General features: G+C 35.3%; 1 protein-coding gene across 4 annotated transcripts in view; it reads left to right on the top strand.

Annotated features, from left to right (window-relative positions):
* Window positions 1–25405, top strand: part of LOC135848825 (protein FAM135A) — a 102699-nt gene that overhangs the window by 69735 nt on the left and 7559 nt on the right. For 2 of the 4 annotated variants that reach the window (XM_065368884.1, XM_065368882.1), the window contains exons 6-11: window positions 15645–15695; window positions 22398–22500; window positions 22991–23206; window positions 23410–23565; window positions 23685–23955; window positions 24045–24185. In XM_065368884.1, coding sequence (XP_065224956.1) covers window positions 15645–15695; window positions 22398–22500; window positions 22991–23206; window positions 23410–23565; window positions 23685–23955; window positions 24045–24185 — 938 coding nt within the window. The remainder of the gene's footprint in view (window positions 1–15644; window positions 15696–22397; window positions 22501–22990; window positions 23207–23409; window positions 23566–23684; window positions 23956–24044; window positions 24186–25405) is intronic. The other 2 variants (XM_065368886.1, XM_065368885.1) reach the window with 1 other exon arrangement.

Genomic DNA, 25405 nt, shown 5'->3' with positions numbered 1-25405 from the left:
AATGTGTACCCTATTTTCAGAATTTTCTGGCTACAATTTTTATGAAAAATTTTTTTTTTTTTTTTATTTTCAAGATATCTTAAGCAAACATTAAAAATATTGAAGCTTTCTAATAATTGTACCAAAATCGATGCTGAAAAACTGTCCTCTTTGAAATTTGTCCAACTACAAAGTAGTTCCTCTGTAAACGTCATAATAGGCACCTAGTTCTTTTATAGCCCTTGAATCTTGATGAACGCGTATAGTAACACACCCCAATGCGACGCATATACTTGTACTCAGCTATTATTCTTTTGATATCGCTAATCTAGCTGCTAAAAGTTTCACCTTTCACCTACGCAAATATTTAGCAAAATGGGTCTTTTGGACAGAGCGGCGTCGCCATCTCGAAATTACCACGCAATTCGGGCGCCGTTTGCTTGGAAATAGGTAAATTATTGGGCCATGTCAAACAGTAGCTATTTCACCGTTCTGATGAGCGCAAGTAACCCGCACCCGTATCCTGTACCGTTTATAAGGATATCGAGAAATCTATCCGAAGAGGCGAGACCGCTTTTTCAGATAGATGCCCGAGGTGACGTTCGTCCGCGACTCTACACCATGGCCAGCGGTGACTCGACCGAAGCAGCTACTGAATTCGCTAGACGTCGTACCATGATTGATATCGTACGTAATGCCATCGAAAGAAGACGTAATTCGCAGCCCATCATCCCTGTACGATAAAAAACAGCTTTTTGGTATCCATTTTTTTTTTTTTTGAAAAAAAACCTTCTTTCAACGCAGCAGTCGAATGTATTTAACATAAAATAACATTCCGCAATTTCGACGATGACGACGACGACGCTCCGGTTACTAAATTAAATTTTTTTTCCTCTCTCTTTTACTTCGCTGTGTATAGCGATTCGCGAACGACTGCTAAATAATATATATACGTACGACAGTCGAGCCTAAGACGCACGCGTTCCACGTCCTAATAAAATTTCCATCGCGCTCTTTTAAAATTTATCTATCTACATGGCGTATAAAAATATTACACAAAACATCCTTGTTTTGTAAACGCGATTCAACTCTTATTTCATAAGCTAGCAGACATTTTATACCGCTGAATTACGAAATACGTCGATTCTCCGTATGATTTATTTCATCAACGCGGAAACATTAACGTTTATTAAGAGTATTCCACGAATAATAATTTGCTCGTCCTTTCAATACACCGTTTTATTTATATTTTCCGTTCCGACGGAGAAATTTTTTTATTTATGGCAATTTTCTACCATTCACCGAATCCGCAACGTGCACTTTATGATTGGAATTTTTCGCTCAACTTCATCGGCATTTTTTCTAATTTTTTGCTCCTTCATTTATAACCAACTTTTCTGGCGCAAAAAAAAAATATGACAGAAATATGTTCCTTCTGAGAAAAAAAAAAAAATTGGCAAAAATGATACATACTAAAATTATTATTGTCAATTTCCGTGGAAAGTCTCAACTTGAATTTGTAAAAAATTTCAAATAAAAGTCGACAACGTCAAAAAAATCCTCCGTTTATTTGATAAATAGGTAATATACAAGGTGGCTCAAAAGTACAGAATCTCTATCGAATGCTCTAATAGGCAATTCATCTTACACCTTGCTACACAAGTGCTGCAGATTAATCAAATAGTAGGAGGATAAGCCACATGCGAGGGATAAAAAAAGGAAGAAGGAAGAAGAGTATACCTTGATAGCCTTTCTACAAGGATAGGATTTCTTTTATTTTCAAAATGAATTGGTTCTCTTTAGTTCATCCCTTAAAAAAGAAAATAGACTACCACGTGTTAGTCGTGTTACATCGTATTATAGTGGAACTGGAAACTGTTGGGTTAAATCAAACTAACGTGAGCTGCGTGGCGAAAAAATTATGAATTTTTCAAAATTTTGTTGCATATGGGTAGGTAAATACGTAGTTTAGTAGGTATAACTTGACCTTTAATGTCTAGAAAATGCATTCTGTTTCACGAAGGCACTTGAAAAATTCAAACAATTTTTTTGTGAAAAGAACTTCAAAGAACATGACAGAAATTTCTCCGTCTCTCCTATTTTTTGTTTGAAAAATTTATTATTTCTTTAAAATGGAGAAATAATTTAAAATATTGTACTCCTAAAATTGTACCTACTTATTTAATGGGAATATTTCCCCTCGTCCTTGTCATCTTACCACCATGTTGAATATGTCTCGAATGTAAGCTAAAAAATTTCTGTGATAAAAAAAGGGCCAAAAAATCATGTCCAATTTTATGGCGCCAACATGACCATAGGCACTATGCAAGTATTCTATTGTGTCGTACAAAAGATCATCAGGTAGGTAGGGCACTTTTGCACCATTATCTAACTTTCTTAACAGAATTTTCTTTCCTTCTAGAGTTGAAAAAATTTCAAATTTAGCCATTTTCTGTTTCTGTATGTCAAGTTGCTTCTTGTACTTTGCAGGAACTTGTTCCTCAAGAATCGCAATCAGCTTTTGACAATGTTGTGAAATTTCGAGATTTTTCAACTTTTTATGCAGTACTGGCACATTTTCTTGCAAAAATTTCACCTTGAGAAGTGCAATTTTTGTTTCGAAAAATTTCATTTCTAATTTAGGAGCCTTTATGTTGTAAAGGGCCTTATTAGAAAGGGTCATGTCGTAAATTATGTCATAACAATTTAGGACAGTGATTCAATGTGCTGCTTTGCGATATGTTTGAGCCAATTCTCTGAATCGATTAACAATAGGGAGAAGGTGAGCTCGTACATGAATATGTGTCCATGAGCCACATTTGTAGCTTCTGGATACATTATACTAAACACATTATCTCGCGATCAAAAAGAGTGAAATTCTTTTGATGTTCTTCAAATGCGGTGGAAACAAACATAATTATTCGCTTTTTGCCTTCTTGAACATGAAATAGCACTCCAATAGATCACCCATTTCGGGAGGTCGCTGTAACTTGAAATCCTTTCGAAACTCTGTTTTCAGTTTTTTGAAATCTTTCTATATGTGAAATGAACTATTGTAGGTATGTACTCCTAAAATTGTACTTATTTAATGGGAATATTTCCCCTTGTCATATTACCACCCTCTCTCCTTCATGTTCATATGATCTAATCATTTTCATTTCTATTCATTTGAGAAGAAGAAGAAGAAGACATAAAAATGCAATTTTTTCTTCAAATTTCAGAAACGTTGTATACATTTTTTTGCATAATTTCAATGAAATGATTGGTGTAGTTTTTTTAAACTTGACAGAAAATGGGCTGTTTTTAATGAAAGGAAACTTATCAATTGAAATTTTTTCCAAATTGTAAAGAAGTGTTGGCAAAATTGGTCTTGTAACCGTAACGTATCGAAAAGTGTTCGGTAGTTCTAGTTTTTATTTTTAAATAAAAATAAATTTCGTTTCGCGAATTCTAAATATCGCTGGTTACGTATTAATTGAAATTTTGTCTTTTTCGTAAAATCGCGTAAACTGTTGGCTGTTAAATTATCGTTATTTTTTTCGTTGTTTTCGTTAGTTAATAAGTTCATTCGCGTTAATATTATTCTTGTCCTCGTAAAGTAAAGTTGTCGAGCATTTTTGCTCAATTTCTTTTGTCGGGTTTATTGATCGTTAGGTCAATGACCGTTTAAAATAAATATTCATTTATTTTGTTGAAGTTTGTTTTCGATTTGTCGAATGTTAGGCAAGTTTAATATTGTTGTGAGTCAGGAGTTATCGTTATTAGTCGATTCTCCGTACATGGTAGCGTAGAGCGTAGTTCGTGAAAGCTCTGTTTCGCAATTCGACGTCCTGTGTGGAATTTTCTGGCTTGTGTAGCTTCAGCGTATTGGTTCGTGTAGTGTTCGACGAAGTAAATGTCGACAGTCCTGTCCTATTTGCGGTCAGGAAAATCGGTCAACGTAGACGACGACGATAGTAGTTCGGATAAGCGTAAATCGAGCGCCGAGTTTCGTGGTTTTTCTGAAAAAGAAAAACCAGAACAAAGTATACCGAGGTCGAAAGGTAAAAGTAAAGTAACGTTACAGCACGTATCTGAGTCATCCGGCGATTCGGAAGCTGGTCCAAGTTCAGCAGGTTTTGGTGATTCGACATCTGACGATCCAACGATCCCTGTTGATTCCGTTCCTCCTCCGTCTAATCCGTCATCCGGTCCTCCACCTCCTCCACCTCCTGGTCCATCCGACGATCCGAGCGACGTTAGTGATAGTAGCGACGACGACGACGAGTCCGACGAAGTAGCTGTAGAATCCGATTCGAGTAGTTCGTCTGGTAGTATGTTCGGTGCCGGTGATAATCGTGTAATGGAGTCGATGGTTTTTCGCGGTACGGGCTTCGTGTCCTGGAAGAGAAAAATAAAGGTTATTTTGTCGGCCAAAGGACTTCAAACCGCGATTCTCCAAGTAAATTCGTTATCGCCGCGTAAAAAAGCGAAAGCTTTAGAAATTTTAATTAGGCACGTAGCTGAGAACGTTTTTCGGTTGGTCAAGGAGACAGAGGATCCGTACGTATTCTGGACGGAGCTCAACTCCTTGTACCAGGCGGAAAACCAAGCAGCGATAATCGACTGTCGAACCCGTATTTCGAAGATTGTCATCGATATGTACAAGAGTCCGAAAGAGTTCCTAGAGGCATTTTATACGCTAGTCAACGATATGGAGAGTCTGGACGTGAAATTGACTCCATCTGAAGTCTATACGTATCTGATCAATGCGTTAGGCAATTCGCCTAAGTACGAGTCAGTGCGTATGACTGCTCGAGGACTAGTTCACGTTACAGCTGGAGACCCAAATCCGAAAGTAATTTCGTCGTTGCTTTTGAGTTTGGAAGATGCCTCGAAGAACTCCTCGACTTCGAAGGGCTCGACAAGTACCAGTTCAGCGATGGCCGCATCCGATCAATCCGGTAATAAAAATAATCGTAATCGTAATCGTAATAAGTCGCGTAATCGTAGTTCGAACTCGTCCGGTAATTCGTCGAACGGTAACGGTGATCGTAGTGGTAATAATGGCTTCGTACAAGCCAAAGATCGTACCTGCTATAAGTGTCATAAACGGGGCCATATGGCCAAGTCTTGTCGATCCGCCGGAGGGAATTATAGAAACGATACCAACCCTCGGGGAAGTATCGTTTGCTATCGGTGCAATCAGACTGGGCATATCGGTTGTAACTGCCCACAGAACGGTGATTCGTCGCGTAATAACGGTGGTAACGGTTCGTCGAGTGGTACGTCGGGTACGTCTGGTACTGCAGGTTCGTCCGGTTCGTCAGGTCCTCGTCCGTCGATCGCGTTAGGTCTGTATTCGTCGTCTCCTGAAAAAAAGGAAAAAAATCTCTCGTTTGAAGATTGTCGTAGTAGTGATATCGTAGAGAATTTTTTGAAAAATAGAGTCGGTCGTAGTAATTTCGGTGACAGTGTCGCGATATCTAATTTCGGAAATTCGCGTAACGTAAATATCGGGTCGAACTATTTTTTAGGTGACTCAACTGCTTTGAATCTCGGTGAAGAAAACGCGTACGTCAAGACAAACGACGACGACGGCGTTGATTTCATCACGTTTGTCGTCGATAGTGGTGCGACGTCGCATTTTCTGAAACATCGTGGAGTCTTGCACGATGAGAGGAAAATAAACGAAAGTTTACAATCCGCTCATTGTGAGGTCTCTTTGATCAAAGAAGGAGTAGGTCGATTGAGAGTTCTAGCCGATGACGGAAACGTCTATTGGTTGAACGAGGTATATTACGTACCTAGTCTTTCTTTTAGTCTTCTGTCCGTATCGAAAATCGTAGCGAATGGTTATCGTTTCTTCTTCGATGAAGATCCTCGTTTGGTCGATCCTGCGGGAAATTTAGTGTCAAAATTAGTACTTAATGATAATGGATTGTATACGATTCAATTTATGATAAATATACCTCCTATGTTGTACTCCTGTACCAATTATTCATCTGCGTTGATTACAAACGATAATAGTGACTCGACAAATGTAGGTAATACTTCGACGACGATAGGTAATGACTCTGGTGTTGTAGTTTCGAACGTTTCAAGTGTAGGTATAGGAAATACCAGTACGTGTAGTGACAGTGATGTAAATCTGAAAAACAAAAGAAAAATAAATAGGTTGAAAGGTGAAGGTGACATCTGGCATCGTAAGTTGGCTCATACGAGCAAGATGGTACTAGATAAGATTCCTGAGTTACGTGGATGTGATTGCCCACCCTTCAATCAGTGTCAAATTTGCTGTAAAGCAAAACAAAAGAAACATACCTACGATTCAAGTAGGTATAGGTATCCGAACCCGCTCGATCTTGTTCATATTGACGTAATGGGTCCTATTACAGAAGGACTAGAAGGCGAGCGATATTTGATTGGCTTCGTAGATGACTGTACGAGATGGGGAGTAACGTTTGGAATGAGAAGTAAAGCCGAAGTAGGTACCTACCAAAAAAAATATGTCAATATTAGTGAAACGTTGTGGAATACGAAAGTAAAGCGTATCAGGTGCGATAACGCTAGTGAGTTTATCGGAGGTACCTTTAAAGAGTTTGTCGACGAAAAGGGCATATCTATGCAGAACAGTGAGCCGTATGAGAAGCAGCATAATGGCACCGTCGAACGTTTCTTTCGAACCATCCAAGAAAAAATGTGAGCTCTGTTGTATGAAGGAGGTTTAACGAATAAATTCTGGCTTTACGCTGCTTACACGGCAAACTACGTGTACAATCGTTTACCGCATTCTGCCTTGAACGATTTGTCACCGTACGAGCTGTGGAATCGTAGAAAGCCGGATTTATCGAGAGTGAGATTGTTTGGAAGCGTTGCATGAGTTCTGGTACCGCCTGAAAAGAGAAAGAAAACCGATGAGAAGTCGATCGATATGGTGTTGTTAGGTTTTACAGAGACAGGTTATGTATTGTACGATGTTTTACGAAATAAATTCACAAATTCGAGTTGCGTAGAAGTTGATGAAACGCGTAAGATACACGATATCATCAACGATCATTTGTTAAAAACATCGGTAACAGTTAGTGTTAGCGACGTAGAGATCGTACCTACGGTTCAAAGTGAAATACGTAGTTCAGTGGAGCCAGCTCCTGGGTGCTCATCTTGGGTAAACCCAGATGAGTTGAGCGAAGCCGAACGTAGCGGTGAAATTCACGTTGATCGTAGTATGATTGATACTTCAGCTACCGACGATCGATCCGACAATTTTGCTGATTTTGCATTGGCTAGCGTCGACGATTTATCGTACGAACAAGCTCTGAATGGTCCAGAAGCGAAGTACTGGAAGGTAGCGATCGACGAAGAGTTGAAGGCAATGAAAGTCAAAGACGTGTGGTATCCGGTTTCTGAAAGTAGCGTAAAAGGTGAAAATTATTCGAAGGTAGATAGCAAATGGGTATTGAAAAAGAAAATCAACTCGAATGGTGGGGTAAAGTATAAAGCGCGATTGGTTTTACGTGGTTTTAAAGATAGTCATTTTTACGAGTTAGATGAAATATACGCGCCAACCCCAAACCAACCGATCATTCGATCGATGCTAAATCTTGCGGTAGTAAATCGTTGGCAATTACGCCAATTGGATGTTAGCACAGCGTTCTTGAACGGTGACATTAATCGAAATGTCATGTTTAATCCACCAAAAGGGACTAACGAAGAGAAAGGAGTAGTTTACGTTTTAAAGAGATCTTTATACGGTCTCAAAACAAGTCCGAAGTCCTGGAACGCTAAGCTAAACTCGTACCTATTATCGTTGGGTTTTTCTAGAAGCAAAGTAGATCCTTGTGTTTACTTTGATTCTGAGAATCCGCTTCGATGTGTATTCGTGGTCTACGTCAACGATTTTCTTATCACAGGATGCGATGATCGTCTTATCGAATGGTTGGTTAAGAGTCTGAATGAACGTTTTGGAATCAGAGACCTGGAACAATGCAAGAAGTTTATCGGCATGGAAATTAGTCGTAGTAAAAATCAGTTAGAAATTCATCAGAATTCTTACATAGAACAGTTAGTTAGTGAATACGGGCTGTCTAATTCGAACAGTATCTCAACTCCAATCGAACCGAACTTGAAGATAACTAATCTCAAGCTCGATAAAAGTTATGAAACCAAAGTGCGTGGTCTCTTAGGAAGTTTAAGTTACATAGCAAGGGGAACACGTCCTGATATTGCTTTTGCTGTAAACTTCCTAAGCAGATACCAGCACTTGGCAAATAAGGAGCTGTTCGAATACAGCAAGCGTATATTAAGGTATTTACGTAGTACGTTAAACGTGAAACTTACCTACGTAATACCTGAATTCGTCGATAAACACTCTGTAAGAGTGTACGTAGATTCAGATTTCGCCGGTGATTGTTTAGATAGGAAGTCAACGTCTGGAATTTTCATATTGCACTATGGCAATGTAATTGACTGGGTAGTCAAGAAACAAAATTGTGTAAGTCTTTCGTCGTGTGAGGCTGAATATGTCGCTTTAAGTACGTCTGGTAAGGAAGTCTTGGCATGGCGAAATTTATTTCTTGAATTGGAAGTTCGTATTGACACCGTTCCGGTGTATTGCGATTCTAACGCAGCGATTGCCGTAGCGAATACGGTCGAATCAAAACGTACCAGACATATAGATGTCAGTTATCACCATATTCGCGATCTGATTCTTAAAAATGTGATCTATCTACAAAAAGTTTCATCGATAGATCAACTGGCTGATTTATTAACGAAAGCCACTACCCGTACGGTGTTCGAACGTTTATGTAAAGTTTTATATCGCGTTTAACTATTGTGTTTGAGTCGATTTTTAAGTATATTTTAAGTGAAATTTTGCTGTAAAAATATTTTTGATCGTAGTGTTTATAAACACCGGTAATGATAAGAAGCAACAAGTTTTTCGTTTATTTAAGTGGTACGCGTGTTAGGGAAAATATTTTTATGGTGGGGTGTTGGCAAAATTGGTCTGGTAACCGTAACGTATCGAAAAGTGTTCGGTAGTTCTAGTTTTTATTTTTAAATAAAAATCGTCGACCGTATATAATGGACGAATAATTCAAATGGCAGGAAATGACGCCCAGATTTTGGATGCAGAATCCTGGAAACGTTCTGCACATGCCCCAAACATGATTCTTACGGTGCTGGCGGAGAGAGAGACGGTTCCCTGGTTCAACCCATGTTCAACCAGTAAACCGTCTCTCTCTCCACCAGCACCGTAAGCGTCATGTTTGGCGCATGAGCAGAAGATTTCCAGGATTCTGCATCCAAAATCTAGGCTTCACATTTTGTCATTTTTTCACCGTTGAATTATTCGTCCATTATATACGGTCGACGATAAAAATAAATTTCGTTTCGCGAATTCTAAATATCGCTGGTTACGTATTAATTGAAATTTTGTCTTTTTCGTAAAATCGCGTAAACTGTTGGCTGTTAAATTATCGTTATTTTTTTCGTTGTTTTCGTTAGTTAATAAGTTCATTCGCGTTAATATTATTCTTGTCCTCGTAAAGTAAAGTTGTCGAGCATTTTTGCTCAATTTCTTTTGTCTGGTTTATTGATCGTTAGGTCAATGACCGTTTAAAATAAATATTTATTTATTTTGTTGAAGTTTGTTTTCGATTTGTCGAATGTTAGGCAAGTTTAATATTGTTGTGAGTCAGGAGTTATCGTTATTAGTCGATTCTCCGTACAAGAAGTGTAATAATTTTAATTTTTATTAACTTTTTTCCAACTTTTTCAAAAAAAAATTCAATTAGGTATTTCAAGTTGAAAAAAAAATTACTTACAAATTTTGAGTTTTTTTGGGCTTTTTTTACTTATGGGTCATTCCATGCCAAATCGGCGGATTTTTGCACGAGGGGTCTTCGATTTTTTTCAAATTCAAATCATGTGTAGAGGTCATCAAATAATGACGAATGACGCAAACCGGACATTTTTTCGATTTTTTTTGACGGAGCTGTGGCGCTTCAAAGTTCTGCAAAATGGCCGAAAATGGGAAATTTCAGTTGCAAATTGCTCCGGTTGTACGTGGTATAGAATTTTGAACTTTTTTTCAAATTGTACAATTATAGTACTTTGAGAGGGTAATCGACGAATGATGTCAAAATCAGTGTTGCCACTTTCTGAAACCTAAAAAACTCGATTTAAAAACTTATAATTTAAATATAACCACGATGTCCACCAGTAAAAATTCTGAAAAAATTCTCAGTTTTAGTCCTTTTTATGTAGAATAACATATCAAAAAATTGGAGGGGCCTTTTTTTTCATTTTCGAGAAAACAAAATACAAGTTTTACAATTGTTGCAAAAGTACCATCAGAAACCTAAAAATTGAAAATTTTGCATTTTTAAAATATTTTACCAATGTGTAGACGAATGTGTGAAAAAATCCCCCTCCCCTCAATTTGTCAACGAATTGACGAAAAGTTCCATTTTTCGTGCTATAATTTTATTTTAAGAGCGAAATATCTGTATTTTTCGTCAATTTGTTGACAAATTGAGGGGAGGGGGGTTTTTTCACACATTCGTCTACACATCGGTAAAATATTTTAAAAATGCAAAAATTTTCAATTTTTAGGTTTCTGATGGTACTTTTGTAACAATTGTAAAACTTGTAATTTTTTTTTTCTCGAAAATGAAAAAAAAGGCCCCTCAAATTTTTTGATATGTTATTCTACATAAAAAGGACTAAAACTGAGAATTTTTTCAGAATTTTTACTGGTGGACATCGTGGTTATATTTAAATTATAAGTTTTTAAATCGAGTTTTTTAGGTTTCAAAAAGTGGCAACACTGATTTTGACATCATTCGTCGGTTACCCTCTCAAAGTACTACAATTGTACAATTTGAAAAAAAGTTCAAAATTCTATACCACGTACAACCGGAGCAATTTGCAACTGAAATTTCCCATTTTCGGCCATTTTGCAGAACTTTGAAGCGCCACAGCTCCGTCAAAAAAAATCGAAAAAATGTCCGGTTTGCGTCATTCGTCATTATTTGATGACCTCTACACATGATTTGAATTTGAAAAAAATCGAAGACCCCTCGTGCAAAAATCCGCCGATTTGGCATGGAATGACCCTTATTCAGAAAGTTTGAAAGATTTTGATTTTCTGAATACTTACTACTTTTAACAAATACATAATTATGTAGGGTGTCCATAAGTCACCTGGCGGCCTCATAAATCAAGCGTACTTGCGTTGGCGCATTCTATCACTTTGGCTTTGCATTACACTGAGCCGGTCAGATAGGTATCATGTTAGTGGAGGGTCCAAAAGTTACCTGGCAACCTCGAAAATCGAGCGCACGCGCTTTCCATCGCTCTGGCTTCGCATTACACTGTGTTGCTTATTGCAAATTTGCCAGGTGACTTATGGACCCCCCCCCCCGTATTTACCTATTTAGGTGGAGTTGAAATTGAAAAAATTTTAATGTTTTTTTAATCATTTGAAGTAGGTACTTATTGTTATACAGAATTTGAAATATCTGTCTATTTAACAGGTGATTGAAAAAAATACTCCTTCAAACCAAATTTTCTGTAACCAAAATTCATTTTCAAATTTTAAGTTTTGCCTTATTCTTCAAAATGTTTTTAAAAATAATAATTACCTATATTCAATTTTACTAACAAGAGACCCTTCCACTTTTCTCGGACTTCTGAATTTTTCAAAATTTGATAGGTAGATACTTGATAAAAGAAATCAAATACGAGTGGACAGTTGTAATACTGGCAAACCTCATTTCTGTAAATGAGTAGGTACCTTAGAGTCAAACCCAGAATTCTCCAAATTTTTCAAAAATGAGGTTATGATCGTTTTGGGTATAGTTAGTAGGTACGCATCGATTGCCATTCTCCGTTTTTACCTATCTGACACATTGACCCAGTCAGGGGGGTCCAAAGTACTGGGTCAGAGTCAAATTCCGAAAAATGTCCAAAATTTTCAAAAATGAGATTATGGTCGTTTTGGGTACAGTTAGTAGGTACGCATCAATTACCATTCAACATTTTACCCCATTCGATAGCATGATGGTTAGGGGGTTCAAAGTACCCGGTTTGAGTCAAACTTTGAAAAAAATACTTCAAAAAAAAATTTTTTTTCACTCTAGTCGACTATAAACAACCTTGAGATACTTTCAACAGACTTGAATCTAGAATTATCCCTCATTTTATCATGCATTTTCGTGTATTTTCGATATTTTTACGGACTTGGAGTCAAAACCAGAATTCTCCAAAATGGTATCGTGAATTACTGCTATGGAAAGACTTGAAAAAAATTTTTTTTTTGCCAATTCGATTGTTACCCGAAGCACAATATATAGGCGAGATCAGAAACCTGCTACTACTGATTCCCACCTTTCATCAGTTTTTTGCGTTTTTCTCAAAATGGTGAAAAGTGGAGAATTCTGGGTTTGACTCTAAGGTACTCAAATATAGTCGCCTTTGAATTAGAATCACGATTGAAGGCTATATTTTGACGTGAGTGAGAAAAGTAGACCATCATTATAGTAATGAGAGCTACCCTCGCCCTCAGACTTGTCACTGCCTAATCGCACATTTCCGGATTTTAGATTTTTTTTGGTAATTTTTGGGCTTAACAATCCTTTTTTTCTCACTCACGAAAAAATTATGCCCCTAAATATGATTGTGATTCAACTTATGAAAATGTACTTCTTAAAGATAATAACTAGAGCTCGGATTTTTATGATTTGTCATATTTTCATTCTTCACAGAAGATCGCGCATATCCTATGGATTTTTGCGAATCATACAATTTTGAGTAAAATGAGCCCAACTTGTTAGCGCATATTTTGCATATTTTGGGTATAAATGCATATAAATGCATATTTTAGATATTTCAAGCGCATATTCATCATATTTTGGCCATTTTTTCCATTTTTCAGTCATATTTTGAAAATTTTGGTCAAAAAATCCATTTTTGGTAGTATTTTTCATTAAAAATTGAAAAACTTGAAAAAACTTGAAAAACGATTTTTAAAATTGATTTACAGTTAACCTAAAATTGATTATTCAAAGTATAAAATTGAAGACTTTAACCTCCTTTTTTTGACTTTCTTAATTCTCTAGCCTTCTCTTCACCTTTAAAATGAAAAATCCTTTCTATAGATACCCATATTGATGTTGCATAAAAGTGCATGTTTTGAGGAATAAGGGCATGTTTTGTCATAATTTGATCAAAATAAATGCATATTTTATGCGCATAAAATGATTTTTTAAGCGCATAAAAATCCGAGCTCTAATAATAACTATTGTCATTCGATTTTTTAAATCAACTTTAGGTACAATTTTTGGGCCACCTTACAGAATACAGAAAATTCAAATTCTCGTTGGATCTTCGAATTTTTGTTTTAGCTGTTGACATTTTTTTTTAGTATGTAGGTAGGTATGTAGTTCCAATGAACAAACTCAGTTGCTTGCAGTGATTAAGATGTCCTCTTGTGAGACTTGGATTTACTGAATCTATTTTTCACCTTTTTAAATTGCTTTAGAGCCTCCAACAAAATTTTGACTCATGTAGGTTAGTACCTGTTTCGACAATTTTCGAATTTCTGTTTCTCTCTTTTTTTTGAATACTTTTCACGTTGTCCTTATCTCGACCCTTCTCGCTGCTCGAATATTGAATTTTTTGGATTTCTTGAGCTGAGAAACGATTCTTAGCAAATAATTTTATGAAGTGGGCGTTTTAGTTGCAAACACAAGTAGCCTCTTTCCTGCCTTTTTACAGCACAAAAAAGAGATTTTTGTCGTATTTTGCAACATTTCTCGATTAGTTGTGTCAAGTTGCACTCCGTGTAGCTTATATGTAGGTACCCTACTGAAAATGTCGTTATTCATCAGAACAGAAATGTCGACTTTTTCTCGATTATCATCTCTTAGCAATATTTGTTCAGACTTTTCTTGTCAAAAAACGTCTACCTATATTTTTCAGATACTTATATCGAAGATTTAAAATAAAATGAATAAAGAAGGGAAATGTCGTACGCAGTTGTATAGTACCTATACGAAGTGTAAATTACGTCTCGAATTATTGAACCCTTCAGCTTTCCAACACGATGTGTCAAAGTTCAACTACACGTATAAAAAGACTCAATCCAGCTTTAGATGGGCTTATTCTACACGCGTTGAATGCACTTTTTGGCCTTTTTTTTTGAAGATTAACTCTGTTTGAGGTGTCTCACAACTTGTGTATGTTTGATTACATTTTGTCGCGAGAAGCACACTAGACTGCTTGATATTTTGCACGACTTGTGAAGAGAATGAACACCTACTCCTACACTAGGCTATGATATTTCACGTACACTTTTATCCTGTAATGAGCGCAATTTACCGAATAATTAGGTCGTCGTTAAGTGTTGAAGAGATAAACACGAGTCACGAGGGTGTTTTTTCTATTTATGCATAATTTCAAATGTTTTCATGCATAAGATAGGTATCTGCTCGTACCGTACATTATTAGAATCATTAACTGTAGGTTTTATTTCTTTTTGGAATCAATTGTGCAAAATTTTCTCTGCCAATTTTAATATTTTCTCAAGTACAACATGATCCAGAACTTGGCTGGTAGGTAAATATCTCGAGGGGTTATAAAAAGACCAGCTTTTTTTAAAATTCGAACAGCTGTTAAAAAATCTTTGAAGTAGGATTTAGATTACGCACAGTTGAATGAATTGACACGCGTGCTGAAAAAACTAGGCTAATTCAAATGGCAGGTGTATCAGATTTTGAAAAATTTTAATACGCTTCACAAGGGACAGGCAGGGCAGAAGTATTCATGCTGAATGTTGCTTTCGTGTTGATACACCTTTAATACGTGTGTAGTATAAATTACCCTCGTCTATACGTGTCATTAAACACATGATATGCACGCGTGTCATGACCGAATTCACCATTTAGTAAATTTATAAGCTTATCGAACTAATTTGTCTATATTCAAATGACACAATTTAGTCAACCTATATCTATGCGTGGCCTATTATTTTATTTATTTAGGTATACGTTTTTCCTCAAAGAAAATTAGTTCAAATATCGAATCAAAACTAAAGGTAGCAGGATTGCAGGGATGAGTCTAAGAGGGAAGGAAAAAATAAAAAATAAAATAAAATTCGTTCAGTTCCAAAACCACTTATGCATAAAAAATCCGAAATGAGGAAGTATACCAGATACAAAAATAGCAGGTGTTTCCGTTGATGGATTTTTTCGCTTTAAAAACGACAAAAAATATTCGCAACGAGTTGGTGGAAAAAAATGGCTCAAACTTGCATAGCCTAGCCTATTACAATACAGTAAACCTATCATTGGTTTTGAAATTTTCAATCAATGTGTAAATTAAATGCATGCTTTTGATGATGTGCGTTTTAGTGGTTTTGATTTTCACGTAGCCTTAATGAAAATATACCTACAATGTTATTTGACGCGAGCTGACGTACCCCACCGCCTCACTTTTCACCCTCTATCAAATTTATACCTAGTATTTTATATGTACGCGATTTCGATCTAATTTATGTATACCTAATACTCGCGTTCTACTTCTAAAACCACGCTCTTCGATTGCGTTTTCTTGTAAATTCGCAATTCGTCGTCGATTAAATTGGTTTTATAGTAATTGAAAAATGATGAATTTTTTTACAGGATATCCAAATCTAGCGTCGTAGGTTCGCTTAAATGTAAATCTAGATCCAGGTAAGTTGCTGAGTATAATCATAATATTAACACCAACCACCGCCATTTTCTTCGTTTGGTGGCTATTTTTTATATTGCATCATTTTTCTCACTCTTTGAAATGAAAAAAACAAAGATTTTTTTCACGTTCCGGAAACTGGGTATACATACGGGAAAATGACCTGCACGATAGAACAATGAAGTTCTAGGCAGCTTGTCAAAATTTTATGCTAGATTTCCCTCGTTAACGCGAAATTAAACCATTTAAGGAATTAGGTGGAGGTGTGAAACGTTGATATTTACCTCCACTTTTTTTTCTACCATCATATTTGGCAGACCTGTGTCCAATATGTCAATGTGTAGCATCCTCGTAGAAAGTGAGAAAATGTGAAAAATTACGTTTTTTTTTTCGTTCTCAAAATTAACTAACAAGGGCTACCATTTCAAAAAATGAATACCTATCGTCTCGATTCTAGAGCCAATTTAGCCCACTGAGATGGTAGTTATTTATTAAAACCGTGAAAATATTCGAAACCATTAAAATTACTTACCAAGATTGCGAAAATGGCGAAAAGAAGACCTGTAAAAGGATCATTATTCAATGTCCCCTTTAAACAGGCCTCGTGAATTTTCTGCACAGCACTAAGCGGAGCATTTATCAATAAAAACAGCTGCTTGTTCCGGAAAACGGTGAAGAGGCGTTTGAATTCATTCGCTCAATACAAATGATGCAAATGTACTGAATTTTCAGTCGTGTGTTATTTTGAAAGTTCGAATTTTATCGCTTACATGCCTAAATCGGTGCATTTTGAATGAGAAATGAGATTCAATTCTAAAAGCCAATTCCGTGCTACAAGCTTTATTTCCCTCCCTCGTGAAGATTAACGCTAAGTACATACATACTCGTTCCATTGTAATGCATTTTGGACCCGCATAAATTATCAAAGGGTGGCCGAGGCTTCTAAAATTGAAGCCAAAATAGAACAAAATCACTCAGGCTTATGTATGAATTGAGGGCTCATTATTTTCATGACCATAAAAAGTCAGGATCCGTTTTAGGTGAACATAGTCATTTAAAACAAAGTAAGGGTACAGGTTTAAGTGCCCAAAAACATTGTTAGTTATTGTGGTTCTCACAAAATTACGGTAAAGTACATAGTAATTTCGGTAAATTACCCGTAATTTTGGTAAATTACTCGTAATTTCAGTAAATTACTCGTAATTTCAGTAAATTACCCGTAATTCTGGTAAATTACTCGTAATTTCAGTAAATTACCCGTAATTTTGGTAAATTACCCGTAATTTTGGTAAATTACCCGTAATTTTAGTAAATTACCCGTAATTATGGTAAATTACCCGTAATTTTGGTAAATTACCCGTAATTTTGGTAAATTACCCGTGATTGTAAACGTTGGTAAATCACACTAAATTTTGGTAAATCACACTAAATTTTGGTAAATTACGTAATTTTGGTAAATTACCTGTAATTTTGGTAAATTACCTGTAATTTTGGTAAATTACCCGTGATTGTAAACGTTGGTAAATCACACTAAATTTTGGTAAATTACCTAATTTTGGTAAATTACCTGTAATTTTGGTAAATTACCTGTAATTTTGGTAAATTACCTGTAATTTTGGTAAATTACCTGTAATTTTGGTAAATTACCTGTAATTTTGGTAAATTACCTGTAATTTTGGTAAATTACCTGTAATTTTGGTACATTACCTGTAATTTTGGTACATTACTTGTAATTTTGGTAAATTACCCGTGATTGTGAACTTTGGACACTTTGGTAAATCACACTAAATTTTGGTAAATTACCCATAATTTTGGTAAATTACCCGTAATTTTGGTAAATTACCCGTAATTAGGGCTTGCAAACCAAAACCGAAACCAAAACCCCCAAAATCCGATTAAAATTACTCAAAACCGAAACCAAACCCGAAACCAGGAGCGTTATTTTCCCACAACTAAAATCAAAACCGAAACCGGGAGCATTATTTTCTCAAATTCAAAACCAAAACCGAGAGTGTAACCGATTGAAAACTGAACTGGTTTTGGTTTTGGATTTTTTCAGGTAATTAGCCTAATTAATACTGCATTTTTGGTAAAAATAAAGTAAAAACTGATGCTAAAGGTAAAACGGCCTGAAAACTGAAATACTTGACAAATTTTGCACTGCCAAAGTGCCGCTTTCTAGTCACACACACAAAATATTTGAAAAAGTGATCGCTTTCTTGGCTTTCTTCCCTCTAAAAAATGGAGAAAAAAGGAAAAAACCGAAACCACAACCGATTTCTTTGAAATCAAACCCTTTAAGCAAAACCGGAACGAGAGAGATAATAGATAATATTTTAAAAAACCTAAACCAAAACCAAGTCCAAAACCTTTACTTTTTCAAAAAACATAAAACCGAAATTAAAACCGAGAGTGATTTCTATCCGGTTTTCAAGCCCTGCCGTAATTTTAGTAAATTACCCTAATTTTGGTGAATTACTCTAATTAATTTTGGCAAATCGTCGCCTTAGTTGCAAAACCTTGTATCTCCAACTCTTGAGATCACACCTTGTGTAAACCGTTCTTTTTGCTCTGTAGCGCTCCCTATTGGACTTTATTGCTCAACTAAAAGATAGGTAATAGAGGGGGACCACCCTCTCTTACTTACCCTTTAGTTGAACGTTCAAGTCCAATAGGGAGCGCTACAGTGCAAAAGGAACGGTTTACACAAGGTGTGATCTCAAGAGTTGGAGATACAAGGTTTTGCAACTAAGGCGACGAAATTATCCTAGTTTTGGTGAATTACTCTAATTTTGGTAAATTACCCTGATTTTGGTAAATTACCTGTAATTTTGAACTATGATAAATCACATGTAATTTTGGTAAATTATCCTGATTTTGGTAAATTACCCGTAATTTTGGTAAATTACCCGTAATTTTGGTAAATTACCCGTAATTTTGGTAAATTACCCGTAATTTTGGTAAATTACCCGTAATTTTGGTAAATTACCCGTAATTTTGGTAAATTACCCGTAATTTTGGTAAATTACCCGTAATTTTGGTAAATTACCCGTAATTTTGGTAAATTACCCGTAATTTTGGTAAATTACCCGTAATTTTGGTAAATTACCAGTAATTTTGGTAAATTACCCGTAATTTTGGTAAATTACCCGTAATTCTAATGAATTATTTGCATTTTTGGTAAGTCAGCATCTCAGCAACTCAACTTACGCTTATGTAGTTTAGGTTGGTACACTTGCCTCTCGGTATAATAAATAGATAGGCACATGTAATTATTATTGACATTGAGTAAAAATTTTGTAGATATATGGTACTTTTCGTGAAAGACTCTAATAACGAGAAACTCCATCGTCAAACTCGCAAAAAAGAAGCGAATAAAAATACGAGTAGATAAAACGGGCAAATTTCGCTGTTCATTGTGTGAAGTTTTTTCGCGATATCAGGTTGGATGAAGAGGAAGGGGGAGTAATAAGAATCCCACCAGCAGTCAATTCAGTGTTTCCAAAAATCCTATTAGGCTACGTAAATCTCGTACATATAAAACTTTGTATTATTTCGTTCATTTTGAAAGAAAAGCGAGAGAAAAGGTAAACCAAAGATAAAATAGTTTCATTCTCGAAGTTTTTAAACATTTTTTTTTTATTTTTTTTATTTTCGTCAAACTTTAGGCACCAAGGTAATTCTTGAAAAATTTCGCGTCTTTTGAAAATTTTTTTTCTCCGAAGAATGAAAAAAGAAAACTAATTTTATGCAAGAAGTTGGTTCACTTTATTAGTTTTTTTTTTCTTTATTACGATTTTTTCTTCTCATTTGCTTAGTATAGGTAGTGTAAAGCTTATCTGAGTATACAGCCTATCCAACAGTTGGCACATTTAAAGTACCGGTACACGATTTTCTATACGCTCGGTTTTTGGCTTCTTTATTGAGAACAGCGTAGTAATTTTTTCGCAACTTCGATATTTTTCAATTAGTTTTACTTTTTTACGGCGTTTTTATTTTTTAGAACGATGAAAAGTTTGAGCGAAAAATGAATTTTAACGAAGTCGCTGTCGGAATAAATGAATTAATTTTTTTTCAAGTAGTATACAATGTACGGTGAGAAGTGATATTTCAGCCGAGTGTCGAGGAAAACACTTTGTTTTAGTGTTTTTCTTTGTTTTCACTGGTTCACGTGTGTATAGTAAGTATGCTGAATTACAGCTTAGAATGATTTTGAAATCACTTGTTTTTGTTCGAACCAGAGAGTAGAGAGAGAGAGTCGACGAGGTATTGAAATAATTTATCATCGTCTCACCAACATAGTGTAGCCGCCAGCTTCACATTTCCTCGAGTTGGACTTTGGAAAGATACTACATAGTACTGTATAAGAGAGTGTTCAGAGATTAAGTTCGTAATAAGGGACAAAAACGTGTGCAACGCGATTACAGAGTGTATCAATCACGCTGTAACAACCTTACAACAACTATTCTGACCTGTTCTCTGTGTCTCTCGTGGCGATGTACCTACATAAAAAGATTAGTGTTTTTTTTTCCTATCTTGCCCAAAGATGGGATCTGTTTCTAAAGGAAGGAAGCTGTCCACATCGCAGTGTCGGACGTAGAGAAAAAAATATCGACGAAGAGGGGTGACATGTCTGTCGTCGTTGTAATTTGTATTTTGTATATTTTTCTTGTTATAAAATCCGACTTGAAGTTTATTTGATAAGGAAATGTACTTGATGTACGTAATAGCTCGAGAAAGCAATTTCGTATTTTTATTCGTTCCGGGCGCTTTTGACTGTAATTAAAAAGTATTCTCTTAGGGAGGATTTTCGACTTGGTTGCTGAAATCGTATTTATTTTTGATTTCTATCGTCTAGCTAGGTGCTGGATATATTTGAAGTTGTCGCGTTGAAATGAAACAAATCTTTGACTGGTATACCTGGATAAGTAAAAAGGGTTAATTAACGTATCGTGTCGTGATTAAAAAGGATTTTCTCGAATTTTATGTAAATGCGAAAAAAATGTACCTAACTGAAATAACGGCGCCTGTTTGTTAATCTTTTGTGTAGCAGGTAATGAAAAAATACTATAGAAATACCTAGACTTTTAGCACTTCCATGTCCTAGAATGATCTGAGGAATAGAATTTTTGCTGACTTTTATCTTTTATTGTTTCATATGTAGGTTCGTTTGAAATTAGTGCATCAGCCACAATTGATTGTTTTTTTATTCATTTGATTATTTTTATTAAAAATTGAACCAATCCAAAATTTTCCTCTAGAAATGAAGAAGAACATGTCCTCAGTTCTTGAAAAATTCCTTAATTTAGAAAAAAAAATTTCAGGTTGGCAACACTGTTTTTCGAGAATCGAGAACTAAATAGAAAATTCGAAAATCCATTACTTTGGAACCGTTTTGATTCAGGAGATCGAAAAGAAAGACGTATAAATCAATGTCCAACTTTTTACCTAAATTTTATAATTTTTTTTTTTCAATAGAGATTTATTTAATTTGAATTTTCATAAAGCTGAAAATTTACCAAAATTCTGCTACTTTTAGTTCGTTTTATTTTTCAAAATAAAAGTAGGTGGGTAAACAATTTTTTTTAAACTTCGGCTACTTGATAAGTACCTATAAGTACGTTTATTTTATTAAAATTTATGCAGAAATAGTGCTTAGTTAGGTACCTTTGACTTTGTGTCCGGCCAATTTCTCAGTCAGATATTTTCCATTCAATGTTTTCGGAAATATTCGATTCCATTTCGGTACCTATTTTATTCTCGTAGAATTTTTCCGCTAGGTTATTTTTATTCTAAAATTTTCCAGTTTGAAAATATATAGGCATCTTTCCGACATTTTCTATGTGAGCCTTTTCTATAATGAAGTCTTCCTTATGAGGATTTTTCTTGTCGATATAATTTTCGCTAATTAAACGATTCTCATTATAACATTTTCGATTAAAGCATTTCCTTTTGGTCGGGTATCTTATAACTTGAATATTTTCCGCGTTGAAATGTTTTAATTTGTCATTTTCTTATTTCGGTATCGGTATATTATATTTCACATTGGCACATTCTCGGTTGGAATTTTCTTCTTGAGGTATTACCCTAAGGAGTATTTTCAAATTGGTATTTTCTATTTTGGTATTTTCCGTTTCGATGTTTTCCTCTCTAGTATTCTTTATTTTTTTCACACTAATGTACGTCTTGAATTTTTATATTTTCTGGTCTGGCGTTTTTCATTTCGGTGTTTCTCAGTTTTGCGAGTGGGTGTACCTTTCAGATTTGTGATAAAATTATAAATGAGGTCGGTTTTTTCGTAGACGGGTTCAGCGAGTGTTGAAATTCATTTTTTTTTTTTTTTTTACGAATGTCTTTTCTTTTTATATAAAAAGCTTAGGTGTAATGAAATGGCGTACTTGGCTATTTATTTTGTCTGAAGATACAGGAATTGTGTGTATTATTCAACTTATGTACTTAGTTTGTTGCTGTAACTTCTTAATAGCTATCAAGTTTTTTTTGTTTTTTTTTGCTTCTATATTATTGCTTCAATTCTGCCAATTAAGCTATTACATAGCTCTATTTTGCATTACTTGATTGTACATTGAAAAAACACCTATCTATGTCTGTATTTCAATACTAATAAAATAAGTCTGTGAAAATGTGTGTAATTGAATCTAGCAGACTAGAATGCATTAAATTACGTGCTCATTTTTGTGTTACAGTACTTCAAGAAGTGGAAAACCTTGGCTGAGTGGAAATTCTCAAAAATTTAGTTTTTGGTTACCGCAATCGACGATGGATAATTTGTTTTCAAGTAATAACGTGGTAAGTATTGCGTAAAACTTTGGCAATGAAAGTGTTCGATAGTGTTAAAAGTTGGGATTTTGATATCTATACGTAGGTATGGTATACGCTTTACTTATGTATATACGGGATAAAAGTATACACATTATGCGGGTTATTCTTTCGATATTGATTTCCTTCTTTTTTTTTTTTTTTCTTTCTTTACAATACAGGGTCTATTTTTTCTATTTACTCGCGCGGTTACAAATTACAAAGTGGCTTAAAAAATAGCGCTTTTTATGATGGATAGGGTTAGATTGGCATAGTGAGGGGTGTTATGTGAGAACAGCGAAAAAATGCGTAATTTATGCAGCTCTTCTTATCAACTTTTGCCATCGTTGAATAATAAATATTCACCGAAAATAAGAAAATCGAGTTATGTAAATTACCGCTGGTTTTAGCTTTTTTTTTTCTTTTTTTCTTTCGTTGGTAATATTTAAATTTTTCTCGTTTTTTTGGTTTTTTTCCACAGAGTGCATCGAGTATGAAATGTGTTTCGTCCAATAGTATGCATATCAGTCATATACAATACGTACATAGTGAGGTTTGCAGTCTGTTATTGAATTCCTACGAATCACTTAGGACGACTATTTCGCAATATTCGAAACTGGTACCACCTTGGCAAAGGCAAGAACTCAAAGTGCCTACTGATTTTCAATGTTTACGAAATCTAGATTATCCGGGAAAAGTAAGTTCAATCAATAGCTGCGTGATATGGGCAGTTTATACAGTAATGTTAATACAGTTGCTTACACTGTAGCTTTGAAGGAGCAGAATGTACTGATTTCTGTTTTAAATGACTCATTATGAGATAATGATTCGCCTTTGTGACATTTCAATTCCCGACTCTGATAATCTGATAAATCTTTAATTCATTTTTCATATTCGCAGATATCGGAAAGTTTGGAAGAATTCGTTTTGAAAGCGAATAACGAAATTGCTCAATTATGCGCGGAAAATATCCTTCTGTGGCAACAATTCCTAGACACGTTTTGTCGCAAAGACGGCGTCCAACAATATCTAGCAAAACAACACCATCAGTTAAGGGTACGAATAATAATTTTGTGATATTAATACCTTTAGTTGTTATTTCCAACGAAGCGTATAGTATTAAATTAATCCGAGTTTGCGTTAATATTAATCGATACCTATTTTGTATTGAAAAGGTGAGACGATTCGCGGAGGCGTTTTTCCTTTTAGATAATCCGCGTCAATCGGCCGCCGGATGTTTTGATCAGAATTACCATAATTATGTCGCTGTATCTGAGATCATGAGACGATCCAAGTATTGGCAAAGCCTTCCAACGTTACCTGTGTATTGTGCCGAATCGGATGGTGATTTGAATACGTTGCCTATTATATTCGAAGATCATTACGAAGATATTGCGGAATTTGCGAGGAAACGAAGCGAAGCTGGAAATCGACAATCAGATGCTAGTGAGTTGGAAAAAATTCGACGTGACTTTTTGGTAAAATTTCAGTAAGAATATTTAGGTAATTCGTGTGTGTTTTTTTTCATATGACAGATGAAATTAAGCAATTACAGAACTCGATAGGTCTTCAAGAAGATTGCAGTTGTGGTATCGCTGAAATTCTAGAATCTAGGTCGCAAAGGCTTTCACAAAATAAAGGCTCGAAGAAAAGAGACGTCAAAAATTTTCACGCAGGTATGAGATTTAATTTTTACAAGAAAAGCATATCCCAACTTACAGAAATTTTTTTCAAATCAGGCAAAGCTAAATTGAACGAGCATAAAAAATACATCACGAGACAAAATTTAAAAAGCCGAAATGCATTTTTTGATTTTTGGTAAATTTAAAAAAATCAAATTTCGGTCAAAATTATTTAAAAAATAAAAATTTTACCAAATTGATCTAGAAAACTAAAATTTAGTATGTGCTCTGATTTTGACTCCCTGATTAGATTGAAAACGATTTAAAATAGTTTTGAGTAATTCTGTAGCTTCCACAGCAGATTTTTGATGCAAAATTGCCACCAAGTTGAACCTCCCCCCTCCCCACGATCGTTTGCCACCATTTTTCAGCTAATCTGGTGCTTCCAGAAAAAAATCCATTTTTTTCCAAAAATTTCAAATCACGCCAGAAGGCGTTGTAATCAACTTCGGCAGCTTGAAACTGAATCTTGTCATCAATTCGATCTTTCGAATTGTGGCAGGTGAATCGTAAATCCGAAGTGATTTTTTTACACGTTGAAAAATTCTCCAACTAAAAAAATTCTCAAATCGCCAATTTTTGTAGCAAAATTCAAAACTTACTCAACTCCAGTTTTTCCCACAATTTCAAATCGCTCATAGTACAGTACTGCCCCAAATAGATACAGCAGGATACAATGTAGGGTAATATGTGCCATCCACTCGACGTTCATTTTTTATTCCTGTAAAAATGTGTTCTTGAGTCGTATTGGGGAGAGGCAACTTTAGGGAGTCGAGGAAGCTTTTTGCTGGAGACTCCAGATCGACTGTAGGTTGTCGCGAAAATCGGCGTCTGCCGGTTCAAATGTGTATTTTTGCTCATTGGAAAAAATGCCAAAATTTGAAAATCCGCAAAAATTGGTTAAAGGCAACCCACATAGCCCCCAAATAAAGTGATTTGTGCTAAAGTTGATTTTTAGCCGTTCCACAGCAATTTCAAGTTTCTGGAGAAATGATAAAAAATCGCTGGAGGCTCCAGAATGACTGGAATTGAGGTGTTACGAATTTCGATAGTTGTAAATGAGTTAGGGACGCCATCTGAACCACTTTCCGAGAAAATTTATATTTTCATCAATATTTTTCTGTTTTTGGTATGAATTAATAATTTTTCAATTTTTCAATTTTCAAAAATTCACCAAAAATCGAGAAATCAACTTCAGCACTTGAAATTTTGAA

The sequence above is a fragment of the Planococcus citri genome, chromosome 5, assembly GCF_950023065.1.
Source record: "Planococcus citri chromosome 5, ihPlaCitr1.1, whole genome shotgun sequence".
Lineage (NCBI taxonomy): Eukaryota > Metazoa > Arthropoda > Insecta > Hemiptera > Pseudococcidae > Planococcus > Planococcus citri.
Note: the sequence above shows the minus strand (reverse complement) of the source record. Positions and strands in the feature narration are given on the sequence as shown.